General features: G+C 37.2%; 1 protein-coding gene across 1 annotated transcript; it reads left to right on the forward strand.

The window, feature by feature from the left end:
• Positions 1 to 1,600: 1,600 nt before the first annotated feature.
• slc2a15a (solute carrier family 2 member 15a) lies at positions 1,601 to 14,162 on the forward strand. The gene is made up of 12 exons (XM_058379796.1): positions 1,601 to 1,845; positions 3,321 to 3,419; positions 5,444 to 5,604; positions 6,351 to 6,475; positions 6,561 to 6,706; positions 6,876 to 7,008; positions 7,302 to 7,489; positions 9,460 to 9,570; positions 10,607 to 10,708; positions 10,879 to 10,954; positions 12,231 to 12,358; positions 13,240 to 14,162. Exons 1-12 carry the CDS (start codon positions 1,801 to 1,803, stop codon positions 13,492 to 13,494), a joined length of 1,569 nt encoding a protein of 522 aa, XP_058235779.1. The 5' UTR covers positions 1,601 to 1,800; the 3' UTR covers positions 13,495 to 14,162.
• Positions 14,163 to 18,307: the final 4,145 nt, after the last annotated feature.

Here is an 18,307-nt window from a genome sequence, read left to right on the forward strand (position 1 = left end):
TCTGAAATGAGCATTTCTAAGACCAAGGAGGAATCATAAGAAATAGGCATCAAATGCACCCCTGTGGTCAGTAATGATGTTGGTAATGAGTAATTAAGTCTATATCCCAGTTTTTATAATGCAGATAAGGTTAAGTTAGATTCACTAGAATCTAGAACATAGAAATTCACTATGATTGGAAAAAAAATGTTATTTGATTTTATTGAAATTTCTCAGTGTGAATCTTAAATATTTGAATAAAATTATTAACCCATCTTCCAAATGGGCAGCTTTGGTTATAATTCGCAAACATTTTCATTTTCAAACACAGTGAAAAAGATTTGATTTCTGCTCATAAACATTTTGCATGTTAATGTTTCATTTATTTGTTTGTTTGTTTGTTTGTTTGTTAATCTATGAAGGAGGATGAATGATAAATCTGTCACAAATTTTACAAAATGTGGATTATTTAATGAACCAACCTTGAAATGAATCCTCTCAACTGAATGATTTAATAGTGATTTAATTTAGATCCATATTATAATACTGTTAAAATGTATCTTGTTTAATAAACGTACAAATGAATTTTGTAGTTTGAAGAATGTTTGTACTGTATTCTAAAAAGAAAGCTTTTCTTATGACCTTAATGTATGATAAAATCTAAACGTTTTTATGATTTAGTTCCATAGTGGGACTACGACAGAAAAACCTCTCAGTGATGCTGTAAGTTTCATTTAGTGGTTACTATTCACTGCTATATAGCATAATGTTGTAATTTACTAACTTGTGTACAAATGTGTAAATATTCCTCTCAGTAATGTCACTCACTATATGAGTTTAATAATCTGTTGTTGTGCTACATTAATTGCTGAAACTGTAGCCTTCATTTAATGGAACAGAATACAGCTTGTCCATTTTCCTTGTGTTGGTCAGATCTACCAAAGCAGTACAAAAGGGATTCATTAAAACAATATCATTAGTTTATTCTATGGATTTCCCTGCAGTATGCATGAGCTCTGTCATGGGACCAGTAAAAACCTGGGACCAATACAGAGAGCTACTTATTTTTTTGCAGAGCTATGTGGAACTGGATATAAATGTATAGGTGAACACTCAAGTTGCCACCATCATTTTCCAGCAAATTATGTGATCTATACACACAAATGTCCGTGAACAGATTGCTAAAATGAGAAAACAATTTACATATCTGTAGGTATTGTTTATAACCTAAAGATCAGTTTACTCTCATCTTCTAAATATCATTTTCCTGTGCCTGCAGCCATCACTTTTACACCAAAATTACTCGATTTTATATGTTGATTTTTCAAATACAAAGACAGAACTTCCAAAATAATCAAATGCCTAATATTTGCATTTTTAGGGCTACCTAATTACAAATCTCGTGAATTCAGTTTCATGTTCTGGTTCATCTGATTTAGCTCAACACTTGATAATACTGTTGATAAGACTTTTCATTCCCCGTGCTGAGCTGAAACAGGCTACTTACTCACCAGCACCAGGGCTTTCCATGATTCAGACCGTAGCCTTTACAAATTCACTTAGCTAATTGATTTCAGCAGAGTCACGTTGCTGTCCATCATGTGAGTGAACGACTCGGCTACTCTGGGTGTCCTAAACAGTCTGGCTATCTTCATGACTGTACGCGATCTAAGAGAATAAACGACATGCTCAACCTTTACAGCCTAACCACGCCTGTCCTTCATCAAAAGATGAAGTCTGTGATCCTACAACCAGCCCACTACAAACCAAGCTGAATTCACTTATTTATGCACATTGAAGAGGAACCTTTGAGGCACATAAATGGCTGAACAACTGTTAATTACCTCACCAGGCAAAATCACATCGGTAAGTTTTTAGAAAATTGTGCTCTTTATTGATTATATTTTATATTTTATTTATTCTATATAGTAGAAGAACATATGGTTTGAGAACTTTGCTGTGTGAAATCTTTTTAAATCTTTTTTTCACATTTTTCCCACAAAGTCACAATTTACATAATTCCACATAGAAGATAATGTATAAAATAGTATGTGTATTAAGTATATAGAAAGTGCTTATGGAACAATGTATTATGTTGTTCAAACATTCAACGTCCAAGCCAGTTTTTCCTGAAAGGTGTATGAATATAAATGTATTAGTTTCTGGGCTATGTCATTCAAAAACATTGACCGTTTGGTTACGTTTAATGTTTTGGAACTTCTTTTATACCCCTCTTCTGATCGAGATCTTTTGACAAATGAGATGCCATGCATGCTGTGTAAGCTCTTTGTGGACAATGGCTTCAGCAATCAGGATGAAACCAAGAAAATGTGAAGAAAATCATACACAAACAGCTGCTCTTTATTAGGGATTAATCCAAATTATTTCATTGATCAGCTGTATGATAAAAAATTGAACACAACTGTGTCCCCAATTATTCAATCAGATTATTATAGCTTTTTTTAAAAGCTCTAACGTTTATATCCATTGTATGTGTGCATTAGTATTTCATTTGTTTCTACTCATTCTTAGCCTTCATACTCTTTCAACAATTCCACTAATTCTGGTTCTTTACAACCAACCTATATCATTTTTCCAACATCTAAATTCTTGTCATTTATCTTAATACCTGTTTCAATATCTTTTAAAATCTAGTTGCTATACACTGGACCAGACTTATCACAGGAAATCAACTGTTTGTCTTTGGAGTTACGTGTTTCAGTAGAGAGATGGTGTTCATTTAATATCACAAGACACAGTCTTTCCTCACGTGTGTACCTAAGTAGCTGCATCTGACTACTTCATGCTCTAAATTATGTGGTGCATAGACCAGTTGTACCAGGGTTACTGGTTACACTGTCACCAATCTGCAGTCACTGATTTAAGATCAGTCTGATTACTATGTTAAACTTCTTGAAGTATTTTAGCTGAAACTTGGAGTTGAAGTCATGATAAACTCTAATCTACATAATTTGACATTCACAATAATATGCTCAATGTTAAAGTAAATACTAATGTCATCCTCTGCTTGTACACTAACCCAACTGTTTATTAATGAATACACATTATTAGCATAAAATATATAGGGATAGGGTAATTGATATTTTTTTTCCAACCTAGTTTACTTTGGCAAGAATACACATTAGTATACTGATGACTGTAATACTGTACACTGACATTTACCACAGCATTGTTGTGTACCAGTATGAGGTTTGCTTTATGTTCATGTGTAATGTTTTATCATTTCATGCATTACTTGGCTTATATAACTCCATTACTCTACTCTTATCTCAGCGTGATGTATTAAGAATGTATTTTGTCCTTCCTCTTTATGCTTACAGCACCTCACATTATCCCTGCTGGCTGTGGCTTTCCTCACCTCATTTGGTAGCTCTATGCTGTATGGCTATAATCTGGCTGTGGTGAACTCTCCTGCAGGGGTAAGAGCTCGCTAAATATATTCATCTACTGTATGGTTAGAATAACTAACATAATTTCATGCTCTGTATGAATCTGCAACAGGTAAACAGTTAAAGGTACTAAAGGAACGAATCATTCACAAACATTTTGAAATTTATTTTTAAAAAGTTGATTCCTGGTATCAAACAGCATTCAGTTACTGACATTCAAACCCTGTTAACTGTAAAATAAATTCTCTGGACCCTCTCAGCACATTCTTAATGAACACAATTTAACTATTCAAATATTAAGTTCACTATTGAGTTTAAATGGGTACAACGATATTTTGGCTATTAACTGGCACCATAGGGCTTTCTAATTCCTATTTAATTCTGATAAACATCCTGCAATGCCACCATAAACCTCTAGGGGTTCACAAACCCTGAATAATAATAATAATAATAATAATAATAATAATAATAATAATAATAATAATAATAATAATAATAATAATTGTTATTATTTATTTATTTATTTATTTATTTATTTATTTATTATTTAATAAGTGATAATGAATATGCTATGGTGTTATCCATTGTGAAGGAGTAAAACTAACATAAGGTCATATGTCAAGCTTAAGGCATTATTTTCCTGAAGTGTAAGTTTCTACAGTTTCTAAATCTAAACATATATAAAATGTAAATATTACTAATATTTAAATACACTAGTTGTTGAATGGTAGTGGAGAGTTGTTGCCCTAGTATTTGCACGAACACTAACTCCACTGAGGCTCTGCTCTGAGTAAAAGATTTGTCATTGGATGAGGAACATGGATGGAATGGAGAACGTGTGAAACTAGTCCTTACTGAAACTCAGACAATCCTGCATTGTAATGTATTCTAAGATCAGTTATCACTGTATTGGGGAAGAGTAATATATGAATATGATATCAACCTTGTAATTATAGAAATGACTGTCGCATATTTTCTTTGTCAGAATGTATGACTGCACTGATTCTCTGATAAGTTGATAAAAATATTTTGTAAAGCTGCTTGTATAATTGTGATGTATAGCATTAGTCATCTGAGAGGGTTTTTTTTTTGCCATTTTGAGCTGTGATGGTTGCCTCTAGCAGGTCTCCATGTACAGTAAGTGGGGACCTATTTGCCTTGCACCATTAGTCTGTTAATGATGAAAAGATTCAAATTTTCTTGTTTTTTCTTTTTTGTTGTTGTTGGCAGTTAGATTCCCTTTGAAAGTGGTTTAGTTTTATGCATCTGATGTATACACAGAATATAAAATTTACTATTTTTGCTATTAAACTTGAATTGTTTGATTTGCTCAGAATAGAAACCCTTTAATTCCAAGCCAGCCAAGATTACCAAGACTTCTATCTAATCTAATGACTGCTTTTCAATCATTCGTTAAAATCAGAAATTACTATCACACAGTTGTACTGACGAGTCTGTTTAAAGGTAACTGAACATTGTAGCCCTGAAACTGCTGTGACTGCTTCAAATAATTAGGAAAAAACAGATGGGGGGGAAAGATAACTGCACAGGGATTCAATTAGTCTGTGACTCCAGAATACAGTGTGTGGAGGTGTGTGAGACAGAGAAGGAGAGAGAAAGAATCTCAAGAATGATTGCCACGCGAGACAGAGATTTGAGCTTCCTCTAATCTAAATTTGTCTACATTTCTACTATAAATAGGCACTTCATTCTGAATCATTTGGCCTCTTGTGGCCTTTCAGGATGCAAATTATTATTATTTTATTTGAGGAGATTTCACTGTGACAACCCTTTTCCATTACTCACTCAGAACCATATTTTATGTGTTATACACTGGTGTAGTCTTCGTGCTCCAAATATTGCAGGAAATAATTTTTTTCTTATTTTAATATCAAACTGTTAAACCTTGTTTTTGAGCTTAAAAAGCCCCAACATTTCAATACATTTTCGATCATGTTTAATTAAGACTTTAAAGTATATGCAGACTTTGACTTCTGATAAAAATATGATAATATTCTCTTCTTTTTTTTATTCCCCTCTTTACACACACTCAGTACATTAAGAACTTTTATAACCGTACTGTTGTGAGTCGAAATGGGACTGGGCTGAATGGAGAGCAGCTGACGCTCATGTACTCACTCACTGTGTCTGTCTTCGCCATTGGAGGCCTGATCGGCTCCTTGATGGTGGGCATGCTCGTCACCAGATTTGGAAGGTGAGTCAATAGGAGACCTCATAACATCTGGTGCTGTCTGGTCACTCTGCCAGGTGTGGTACTGCTACTCCCCAGAGTGTGACGACCACTAAGGTACACACTACCTCATCTGTCACCTCACATGACCTCTGCAGATGACCTTGGTCACACTTTGGAGGAGGAACAGTGTTGTTTTGTGGCCTGTAGGCTAAAAACTTCTCTCACTAACTTCTCAGATTGCTGCTGTGACAATAAAATAAGCCAGGGTATTGTGTTGACTCAAGAGTTTATATTAATAGTAATATGTTTTTATAATGGAATGCATATTCAGCTCTGCTTTAATGTGAGAATGAGACATAATCAGAATTCTTCAGCATGCCCACAGAGGCACTCGCAAACTCCTCTGCTTGTCTCGTCTGCTCCAAGCGTCTCACGGGAGCCATGAGATTAGACTGCAGACATTTAAATGCAAATGAAAGGTGATGATTCACAACTCCATTTAATGCTCTAATCAATTGTGGCCCAGCAAAGTGTTTTATAGGACTAAGGCCATCATAACGGAGAGCATGGCACAGCTGGGTGTAAATCAGAGTTTGCCACCTGATAGAACTAATCAAGGAGGCCAGTTATTTCATTCAGCGCTGCAGTTGTGGAACATCAATTACCTGGTTTTGATAGTTAAACTCCCTGGTGGCGGCTGTTGAGCATTACAGCCCTGGTTAATGAGCAGTGTTAGGAACACTATTCGTGTCTGTCTGTCCTTGCAGGAAAGGGACTGTGGTCAACTCTACTGTGCTGGTCTTCATAGCAGGCTCCTTAATGGGCTTCAGTAGAATCTGTCACTCACCCGAAATGGTTATTTTTGGTCGCTTCATCACAGGAATACATTCAGGTAACATTCTGTCAGAAGCTATACAGCTAAGGTGGTCTAAGATGGAATTATCTAACCATGTTTTTTTGTCTTTTTCTTGTCTCAGGGATCTCTCTGAGTGTTGTGCCCATGTATCTGGGGGAAATTGCTCCTAAAAACCTCAGAGGCTTTCTAGGCCTCATGCCCAGCATATTTATCTGCATTGGGGTTTTCTCTGCTCAGCTTCTGGGCCTGCATGAACTACTTGGAAAGGTAGGTATATGTCCAGAAAGGCACTGCTATAATCTTACAAGGGCAGTACATTTTACTTGTATGCTAAAAATACACACACATAAGCAGAGCTCTAAATTATTGTATTACTTTGCATCTAGGCTGGTGATTATAAATGATTTTTCTTCTTGGTCATTGCTTTGATTGACAGGAGGAACACTGGCCCCTATTTCTCTCCTTGGTGGTTATCCCAACATTTGTCCAGCTGATGCTGTTGCCATGGTTTCCCGAAAGTCCTCGTTATTTGTTGATTGAAAAGCACAATGTCCATGCCACCATCACAGGTGAGACAACTGGCCTGAGTAGTAGTCATGTGTGGCATTAAGAGTGTATGCTAGATTTCTAATATATGGTTTTTGAATTTCATGTATAATTTAGCATCTCTTCTTTGCAATTTCTTCAGATTGTTTTGTTACGATTTGACAGCTGCTATTTAATTAAAAAAAACCCGAATAATAATAATAATAATAATAATAATAATCATTATCATCATCATATTAATAATAATAATATAGTATATTAATAGTACTACAGACTATTACAATTAAACTTATTCATTGCCTACCATGCTCTGTAGCTCTGAAGTGGTACAGGGCCAGATGTAATATTCAAGCTGAGATTGAGGAAATGCAGGAGGAGCAGCGCTCCCTGTTCACCATCGAGACTGTGTCTGTCTGGCAGCTGCTGCTGGACCCTACAGTCCGCTGGCAGGTCCTCTCTGTGGTCGTCATTAACATCGGGATGCAGCTGTCGGGTATAGATGCAGTAAGGCTATGTTCACTTTTACATATGACCGCATAACGTTTTATTACAGTAATCTACACCAGTTACACCAACACTGCTTAGGAAGTTGAAACAAATTATTTCAGGTTAGTAACAAGACATATGCATGAATTAAGATGGCACCCTGATCCTTTTAAAGGGTTTGAGGCTGAGAACATAAACTTGACTTTTCTAGGCTGGCAAAAGAGCTCACTCAATTTTTATTTATACAACAGATAAATTCAGGAGCATTACCTTTGTGAATTATATGTTTTAGCTGCAAATTAATTATTCAGATGATTAAGTGGACAGAGTTGGCAGAAAGCTCATACTTTACCCAACAGAGCTGAACAAATTAGAATCCTTATTTCAAGAGTCTGTTTATAGCATCTAATTTGTTCTGCCCTGCCAAGGCAATAAACATAGGCTATTATTACAACAAATTACATAGAACAAAACCTGAATCTGAGGCTTAGTTTAGTTAAAGATAAAGTGGGTGAGATTTTGAAATCATAATATTTACACTGCAGTGGTGAATGATGTCCATAGTGAACTTCAACTACAATTCAACACATGAATGAAAACACACAGTAAGTGTTATCTAGAAAGAGCTCATGTGTCCGAATTAGACGTCAATGGACTGTAACACATTTGTATTTTGGGAGGATTAGAGGGAGGATTGGCAACACACAAAGCAGGATTTCATATTTTGACGTATAATCACACTGCTTCTTTATTACAGTGACAATAAAAGTGCTAGACACTAAGAAAAGAAATAAACAGACAACAGAAAAAGATTTAAAAATATCATCAGCTAAAACACAATGCTGACATTCGGGTGAATAATCTTGCAGGCCATGCAGTAAATGTGTGTTAATAATTTAGCTGAAAATTTGGGACAGATTCACTACATTACATTCATCTCCCCTGCCATTTATAACAGCTGCCATGGAAACCAAGTATATTGGCTTCCTGAAAGTAAGGAAATAAATGTTGCTTATAAAATGTGTTGAGCTTGTAACACAGCTCACAAGTATTTATACTTGTTAACAACCTAATGCATTTTTATGTATAAGACTTGAAACCACTTTTCTCCTCAATTTGTTTTGTTCTTCTGCACTCAAAATAGAGGTTTGATAGCTCCAGCGCTCCCAACCATAATCCTCCTTAATCACTAGAAGCAAGAATGCAAAACTGATCTCTGAGCTCCGAGATCTAGAAAGTTTCAGCTATGTAACCTGACCATAAAAACACTGGCATTTATAGACTCTGGCTAGAATGTGAATATGTTTATATTGCTAATTCATGTGAGTTTGACAATAGAAGTTAAGATTTGAGGTGATGGGGAGTATTAATCTCAGTGAATTAGATTTTCCATCCAGTGTGTATGTGTGTGTGTGTCTGTGTGTGTGTGTGTGTGTGTGTGTACCCCCACAAGTAAAGGAATATCTGACAGTTTGACTTGTGGAAACATTTGGCTGATCCCTCTGAGGAAAACTACTATTACTGGATGGTAAAAAACTAAAAGAGGCAAAATGTTTCCGTCTGGTTAGAATAACATTATAGCAGGAATTAGCTGCATTAATAAATATGTCCTTGGAATGAAAGGTCCTCACAAGGATAGTAAGACAAGTGTGTGTATCTGTGTGTGTGTGCGTGTGTGTGTTTGTAGGGTAAATGGGGTTGACAGGTGGTGTGTCTTGGCTGAGTTGAGCCAGAGCAGCAGGAGAGTGGCTGACCGTGTGTGTCCTCTGCACTCCCAGTAGCTCTAAAACCGTCTGTGTTTCCTCTGATTACCCCCCTGTCTAAAGTCGCATACACCCCTCCAGCGCCAAAATTGAATCTGAAGTGTTGTACACCATAACTGTGCAGCTATGATACACCACCTGTTCAAGCCAAAATCAGCATCTCCCTCGTTCTCATCATCTCTCACTATGTTTCACCCCCGCTCTTGATTTTCACTCTCTCCATAGATCTGGTTCTACACCAATGACATTTTCGAGAACGCTGGAATACCAACCCCTGAGATTCCATACACCACTGTAGGAACAGGAGCCATAGAGATCATCGCAGGTCTCCTAGGAGTGAGTATTTTTATTCTAATATAGTCATATGACTTTTGAAGATTGAAATGAACTGACTGCAGTGTGTGCTAAGGTTATGTATGATCACCTTGAGTCTATCTACTACTAAGTGTCTTTTTCAGTAAATGGTTTCATATGGATAAAGTAAGCAGATTATAACAAGGAAGATTTACTTTTGTGCACTGTAAAAAGCCACCACAGGTCATCCTGGCATCGACAGCTTGATTCTGTCTCTGATAAATAAAATATATTAGTGTTTCCCGATAGCATCATCAATCGGCTCCAGCCTAAGCGAGAAGTGCTGTGCTCAAGCTGTAAAGAAATCAGGCCCGTACATGTGAGCTCTCCCTCCGGAGCCTCCCTGCCTTTCTGTCTTTTCCTTCTGCTTCACTTTACTTTTCTGTCCATCTTCTGCCGCTCACTTTTCCTTGTTTTTTTTCTCCTGCATTTACACTCATAGAAAACACTGTATGAGATGAAAGGAAAACATTAGAGAGATGGATGAGTCTTGTTCCCACTATCTCCTTCTCTGGGTCACATCTCAGAGCTGTAATGGAGGCTAGACGCAGTCTCCGTCTCCCAGGCGTATCGCTTAGCCAGGATTTAGTGATGCACCATCAGCGACTGGAGGAGGCGAGGCGCGCTGTTAGTCAGGAGAACTCATTGCTGTCAGTGTCAATTGGCCCTCACTTGGGAGGCCAATGGCACACAGGAGGAAGGCCAGAGATTGGTTATAAAATTACAACTATTCATTCTGCTGTCAGCTGCTCTCCGCACCCTCCTTTAAGTCAGCGCACTGCTTTGGCTCTCATCTTTTCCTTATTGTCTTGCAGTCTCAGTCTCTCAGAATTACAGTCTTAAAACACCAATCAGAAATTTCTAAATGGCACCTCAGCTTTGAGTTTACTAACACAGAGGACAGTGAAAATAGGTCAGACGGTGGCAGCTTTATAGCATTGTTTGTATTTCAAATCATCTGTTTTGCAATATTAATGAAATACTAGTAGAGTATTGATTCCTTCCTATTTTTCCCTAGTGTTTCACAATTGAGCGGCTCGGAAGAAGGCCACTGATAATTGGAGGTTTTGGAGTCATGGGCCTCTGTTGTGCTGGGATAACATTTTCTCTTGTGCTACAGGTAAGCGTTATTAGGACGTAAACACCAATTAAAACTACATTTCTGTGTGCGTACTGGATTTATTAAGTTATAAAATCAAAACTAGTTTATTTGATATGCACATCCGATTGCTCAAAATGCATCAGTATCAGCTGTATGTACTCTGTGACATTCCTATCCTCTTCTCTTAGACGCACGTGCATTTCATGAAGTATGTGAGTGTGGGCTGTGTGGTTGGAATCATTGCTGGATTTTGTATAGGACCAGGTGGGCTATATTACATTTATATTATAACATATTTTAAAAAGCTAACAGTAGAAGCCATGTTTTTTATCATGTGAAATGGTGCTGCTTCACTACATATGAAGAGATATGGTCTTGAGAGTGCGGTTCAGACTGAATCAACAGATGGTCGCTCTTTGACCTCTGGTTCCTGTGACATCTGGAAATAGGGAAATAGCGACACCTGGAGGCAGAAAAGTTAAATTAACTAGAAAAAAAATCTTCCTATGAGCTTCCTCGACTTCATTATTGCAAGGCAAGGTAAACATCTTACAGAGGTATAGAAAAGCATGTGTGTAATTTTTAGTATTAATTCTCTTAATGATGAGTCATTGGATTAATGGACTTAGACAATGAGATACATAATCCGTTCATTAATTATAATCATAATTACTAACATGGTACAGACTGTATACACTCATATATACAATGCATTTTACATTGCTACTATGCATTATTTTGCTGCAACTTATCACTAAATCTCATGAGCTGAGCATGAACTGAGCTCCATGACATTAGCAAGGACTCTGAATTTTAAAATAGAGAGGTGTACATTTTGTTATTAACTGCATGCATTGCTTATTCTGGTGTATCAGTATTATATGTGGAGTTTATGCATGCCACAAGAGTAGAGTAGAGCAGAGGAGCACGGCTGAAATGATGAATGAGACTGCAAGTGCTTTACTCCGTTGATGTATGATTCAACCCCACTCCAAAATCTATAATTCATTCTCAGGCCGCAGCCTCAATCGCTGTAATTACGTCTTTAATTAGGATTTTTTATGGCTCATTGTTCATAAACAATGATGAATATGGCTTTTTAAGCCAAAATCCTGCATGAACAATGAATTACAAGCAGAGTTCCATATCAATTTAACTGCAGCACGCTTTCTACTGCAATTATCATGCACAAATAATGAAGTCGCAGCTTGGCTTGTTCCTGAATTCATTAGACTTGAAATAACACCTTGCGCCTGTTTATTTTTCACTGGTAACCAAAAGGGATTAGAAGTTAAGCACTGGAACAATAATGAGCACCTCGTAAAGCTACTTTATTGTCTTCTTCCCTTCATGAACTGTTGCATTATGGAGAAGCACTGGACTTGTGCATTAATGGATGTAATATACATGCATATATCTGCACATGTACCTTAATCTATATGTGCTCCCCAAAAGCATCTGCAGTGTATAAGTCACTTCTGAACCCTTCAGTGATAGTCTAGAAATAAATGGTGCTTTGCATTCATTTTTTTTTTTTCAGCTGGTGTCCCGTTCCTGATCACAGCAGAACTCTTTAAACAGTCCCACCGTCCTGCTGCTTATACTGTGGGCGGCTCTTTAAACTGGATTTCCAATTTCACCATTGGTTTTATCTTCCCTTTTCTACAGGTGCTGTAACTACTCAAAAGACCATTACACTGCAATACTGTCACATACTATGTGATTATTTGTAATGAAAATAGTTGGGGGGAGTTTAACCAATATTCACTGCAACAATAACACATTACCATACGATTTCTTATTTAATGTTTATGTACTTCAAATCACCATAAATCATTATAATAAAGTGTAATGATTTACTAACTAATACTAACTTACTATGCTGATTTTGAAGCACTGTGTAATCTGCATGTTTCAGTGTTGTCCTTAATTTGTCATTCCAGAGGCATTAATTACTGATACATTAAATTACTCTAATAACATATTATTTCATGCATCCTTAATTAATGATTAAGTATTAGTTCAGAAATAGGTCAGGTATTTCCATATCACTCTCCCATGAAGGTACACCAGAAGGTAATAAACTGATATGCTAATGCATGCGTAATAAATAACATAATAACGTTTGAGGTATTAGGCTAGTATGGATACTAGTTAGTAGTGATGTAATAGTAAGTATAAGAGCATTGATTGATTACTTTACTTATGGGGTGCAAATAATAATGTCATTGACGTATCAGTGAATAATTCTTCTCTAATGACATTTTAGTGTCATCTTGTCATCATTACTTGTTGCTAAGTTAATAAGTACTTAATGTTACTATTAGAACCTATGTAGCAGAAACATGGTAAATTAGCAAACTTATGAATTTAGGATTTAGGAGAGAGGAGTAATATTGCCAGAACTTTGTAAGGAAAAGTTATAAAGTAAAGGCTACAAATGTAACAGGCGTTTATATTTCCCCTGATACTTTTCCATACATATTTCAGAAAACTCATGTTATTATTGTGAGACAGCAGTTTAAACTCTTTTTGTCCCTGTGTCACAGATTTTGGCAGGGTCCTACTGCTACCTGGTGTTCAGCGGTGTGTGCTTGGTAGTAGCTGTCTATGTGTTCTTCGTCATTCCTGAGACGAAGAACAAGACATTTATGGAGATCAGTCAGATGTTTGCCACTAAAGAGGCAGTGGTAGAGAGCCAGGCCCTCAGTCAGCCAGATCAGCTTAAACTGAAGAAGATGAATGGTTATGGAACACTAGAAAATGGCTCACTCGAATTCGACAGCTCCTCCTCTGGTCCCTGAGAACAGCACTGAGAGGATCATGCACTTAATCAAGCGGTATTCCAGCATGGTCTCACACTTTTAAATTTGTAATGATTAAGAACAAATTGAGATGATATGAAGTTTAATATTAGGGTTTGGGCCATGTTTAGTGTTAAAAATACAGTGTCCATTATAGATGTATGAGCAGCATGATTGACATGACATATATTGTCTAGCCATTGTCACATTTAAGTATTTATAGATTTGATGTTGATATAAATTCAAATCCAATATAATATCTCCAAAACCTGTTAAAGTCTATTGTGCTATTTTTTTTTGTTGTTGTAATTTCCTTAAAATGTACCAAATGTGCATTAGCATATTGTATAACTTTTTATATAAAGTGTTGTTTTTTTTATAAAGTTGAATAAGATTCAGGTTTAATCAGAAAGGAAATGATATTTCAAGGCACTGTACTGTATGAAATAATGTACCTACGACATTATATAATATCAGGCTTTTCTTTGGCTGATTTGTGTCTCATTCCAACTGCAAGGATTAAAATGATTAAAATGATATTGATATATTCATGAATCTAAATGGCAGATATTTTGTTAATAATAAAAAATCCATTGTACTTTGTTTGTTGTAATTTTAATGTAAATGTATTTGACCTGATGCTTAATGAGAGTGCTTTTAAGAATATTCAATTTTTAAACCCTCACAAATAAAAGTGTTTTTAGAGGATCTGCGGTAGTCTGTTTATTGGAAACATCAGGGGGCAGACCAATAAACGCTTCCTAAGCAGGATCTGAGTAGAGATTTGGTGGTTTTCGCCAAGCAGCTTGACTGCCAAAACCAGAGCAGCTTCATTAACTCACCGAGGAGGCGGATTTAATGCTTAATTAAAGAAAAGGGCTATCTTTCTCACCTTCATCTATGGGTACTGAGCTTCTCTTTGACTAAGCTCTGTTACATGATTTTTCTACATGGGCTAATTGAGAGAATAAAAAAATAAAAACCATGCATAATGACCATGCATACTGATTCTGTTTGCCCAGAAATGACTTTAGAATCCATGTTTTACTTCACTTTTGCTGGCTCTGATTGGTTGCATCAGTTGGAAGTCTATCCTATTTTTACACAGAAAAATGTTATAGTCCAGTTGAATCCAGATGAATTATATATCCATATCGATTCAGGTCCTTGTACTCCGTTAGAAGCAATTAAACTTCCCGCTAGAATGTCCTGTGTGGTGCAGAAAGTGATACCACTGCAAGCAACACAATATTTTAAACCTACCATAAACCAAAGCTGTGGCAGCTCAGAATTAAAACACCATGTGTGTGCATATGACGTCTTAAGTCTATCAGGCATAGAGAGCTATGCGTCTAGTGAGGTAAGGTGCTAACTCTGCTAGCCCCTAGGCATGGTGCTCCATCTGTGTGGGCCTCTGCAACTCCCTCAGAAGATGCCTGCATAGACAAATGATATGAAACGACTGTATCTCCCAGTGCGAGAAGAGAAATGGTGAGCTAAATCGTGTCTGGCTTTCAGTCTCCCAACTGTTGTCCACTGGGCTCAAGGTCACTGGTTAAATGTGATCCCACATGTCTCCATACACACAGCTGCACTCTCTCAGAGTTCATTTTCTGAGGAGAAAACTACACCATACTTTACCAGCTGGTGTGACAAATAAAGCAAAGACAAGAAGCTAGAAAGAGAATAAAGCAAACACAAGGAGCTAGAAAACAGCAGTTTCTTTTTTTTCTCTTGATTTTCCTATCACTTCATTTACTGAAACATCACCGGCAGAGAGCAGGACAGAAAATTACTTGTTTGAGTACAACTCCGTGTCCCAAAGCTGGCTGATCACTAAGAATTCAGTAGTCGTTAAATTTACTTCATCCAGGGTGCCTTGTGCAGCACTAAATACAGAGGCTAATATTTCACTCTGAATTGCCTCCCCTGATGGAAGGACTGTCGTCCTGTAGGTCAGCAAGAGGAAAGGATGTTGGTCTAATTAGCAGCAGAGGAATCTACCGTCTCCTTACCACCTGTCACTGTGGTCTCGGGTCTGCCCCCTTGTGGCTAGAGAAGGAAGTTAACATAAGATACATTGAGTTGTACGTTGCATGGATTGAGTGTATAGGAATTTTTGTGCTTTCATTGTATTTTCTTATACATGTCCGCCTTCAAAATGTTTGTGTGTGTGTGTGTGTGTATATATATATATATATATATATATATATATATATATATATATATATATATATGTGTGTGTGTGTGTGTGTGTGTGTGCGTGTGTGTGTGTGTGTGTGTGTGTGTGTGATAATGTATATTTTTAATACGTAGTAAAATTTAATCCAAAAAGACACTTAGTAAACTGACAGCAGGATTAAAATAAGTACAAGAAAGTTGCCACCCTCCCTCCGACCTCCTAAAGAACACAAACAGACGCAGTACCCTCACAAAGAAAACCCGCTGCTCCCTCTAACATTTTAATTAATGACAACAGATTTTCTTCTCATAAGTGCTTTAATGTGGCTTATTGCTGTAGCAGTCCCCTTGGCCGTGGAAATATTATGTTGACGGATGTGCTGTGTCGCTGGCACTCCCTGGATGGAGGCAGCTGTCAGGGCCGGGATGATAACATTAACGCAGGGGGAAAGTGATGACAAATGCCTGTTATCAGCGAACGAGGCCGGTGACAAATCGAATCGCGGCTCCCAAGAACCCCCATTACACCGTAATAAAAAAAGATTGATGGTCCTCTCTGTCAGGACCTCTGTTAATGCGATTTCGACTGGTCTCTTCGGCTTCCAATTAAGGAAAGGAAAGGAGAGAGAGAGAGAGAGAGAGAGAGAGAGAGAGAGACAGAGGGAGAGAGAGAGAGAGAGAGAGAGAGAGAGTACGCTATACAAGACCTACTAATTGGATCAGTGGAGCCAAAGGCACTCTCTTTCTTTCTCTCCCTCTTTCCTTCCATCTTCTCTCTCTCTTTCTCACTCTCTCTCTCTCTCTCTCTCTCTCTCTGTCTCTTGCGGTGGCAGAGTGGAGCGTATCTCTGTACATTGCATTATTTCAGGATTTATGACCGGGTTGTGGGGATGCAGCCTGTGCCAGCAGTGATGAGAAGAGCTCTGTCTCTCTGCCAGCTCGCACATGCAGACGGGCACAGATGGGAGCGAAGATGCAAACCCAGCCAGTGATGAAACATCCTGACAAACAGTGGGACAGACAGAGAGACAAATAGCTCCATGTGACCCACTTGCCATGCAATTAAGTAAATAAGGATTGACTGTGTGTCAGCGGCATGCTCTGAGTGTGCCATCCCTCACTGGTGTCGTGTGTCACCCACTGATTTCATTATTAGTGAATGCTTGTTATGCTCCTAAAGGACTTTTTGAGGATTAAATGGTAAATGACTTGACAATGTCAGACATAAAGATTTCTACCCATTTTGGATAGATAATGCCAGTTAGTATTAACCTGAGGGTATGTCATCACTAGACTTGACATCTAGGCATTTGAACCACCTTGATCTACTGCATCAATATAGTGGCATCAACCCTGCCATATGCGAGTAGGACAATTGCTCAAATACAAATTACTGGCTTACCAACTGAATACTGGAAACTATAGCACTGATAAGAATGCCGTATGTAAGTGTGCTAAATAAAATAGTTCAGTGAAGTGATGTCTGGTTAATTCATTACAGATTTAAGTTCAAGATTCCTGCACTGTAAAAAAAAAAATATTCAGGTTGCATTCTGAAATAAAACATTTAATCAGAGTTTTTCATTTCTATACAAAAATATGGGTGCATATAGTTAAAAAATAAGATGGCTGTGCAATTTTCGTGTTTAAAATGGAAGTGGTGTGGAGCCAACTCACTTCATTTCAGCAAATGATGCGGCATAAGTGTTCTGCTTTACAAATTACGAGTACAAGTTTAATATTCAGTACAGACAGTACAGTGCACTCTTCTACCTGTGTAGTCATAGAGTGGGAAGAAATATCAAGAGATGTTTACATTCTCATGTGCCTGTGTTTTTGTCCTGTCTCAGCCCCTGCCCCATCACTGCTCTGTTACCTAATGTGTGCACCTATTCTGAGATAATTCCTTGATTAGTTTATATCCTCAATTCCTTCCTTTGACTCACTAAAAACTCTAAGTCATTGTGTGTCTGTCTCTAAGCCTTAGTTTAATAAGCTCTCTGTATTTTGCATCCTGCACTTGCATCCTGCCCAATGAAAGTTTTATAAAAGGTTTATTTCTCAAACAAATAAATACTTAACAAAGTACTTACTCTCTGTTTTTTTTTTTCAGAATAGAAGAAAGGACGTGAAAAAATATTTTAAGTAGTTTAAATGAATGCATTTTAATTATCAGATAAAAAATATAACAATAATATCACTTTTTATTCATGTAATCCAAGTAATTTTACTTTCATTTTAATTTTACTCTGTGTATTTTTGTTACTTTAACATATTTAATAGAACGGACCATTTTTGGATTGATCTTTATTCATGAGCCTGCATAGTTTAATTAATTTTAGATGATTTTCTTAAGACTATTGAAAAAATCTTTAAAATGTCTCTAAAAATATGCAACCATACTGTGTGTAATACTGATACCTCACCTTTGGTGGAGCTTTTGCACTGTGGGAAACCCAAGAGAAATAAAACTGATGCTGATCAGCCACCAGTATACATACAGCATCAAATGCTTTACATAAACCAAGGACCGTTCACTGGAGCATTTTGTTGACATCTGGACGAAAGGTCCTGGACATAGCCATTGCACTAAGGCAGTCTGAGCTCTGCAGCCTGACCTCTGAAGGAGACT

This window comes from Hemibagrus wyckioides, linkage group LG03, assembly GCF_019097595.1.
Source record: "Hemibagrus wyckioides isolate EC202008001 linkage group LG03, SWU_Hwy_1.0, whole genome shotgun sequence".
NCBI lineage: Eukaryota > Metazoa > Chordata > Actinopteri > Siluriformes > Bagridae > Hemibagrus > Hemibagrus wyckioides.

What these genes read in the sequence shown, in the direction of transcription:
- slc2a15a (XM_058379796.1), top strand. Translation starts at nt 1,801, where the DNA reads ATGGCTGAACAACTGTTAATTACCTCACCAGGCAAAATCACATCG. An exon ending in CATTTTCTCTTGTGCTACAG is followed by an intron (nt 10,709 to 10,878) that starts GTAAGCGTTATT and finishes CTCTTCTCTTAG; the next exon opens with ACGCACGTGCATTTCATGAA. An exon ending in TTATCTTCCCTTTTCTACAG is followed by an intron (nt 12,359 to 13,239) that starts GTGCTGTAACTA and finishes CCTGTGTCACAG; the next exon opens with ATTTTGGCAGGGTCCTACTG.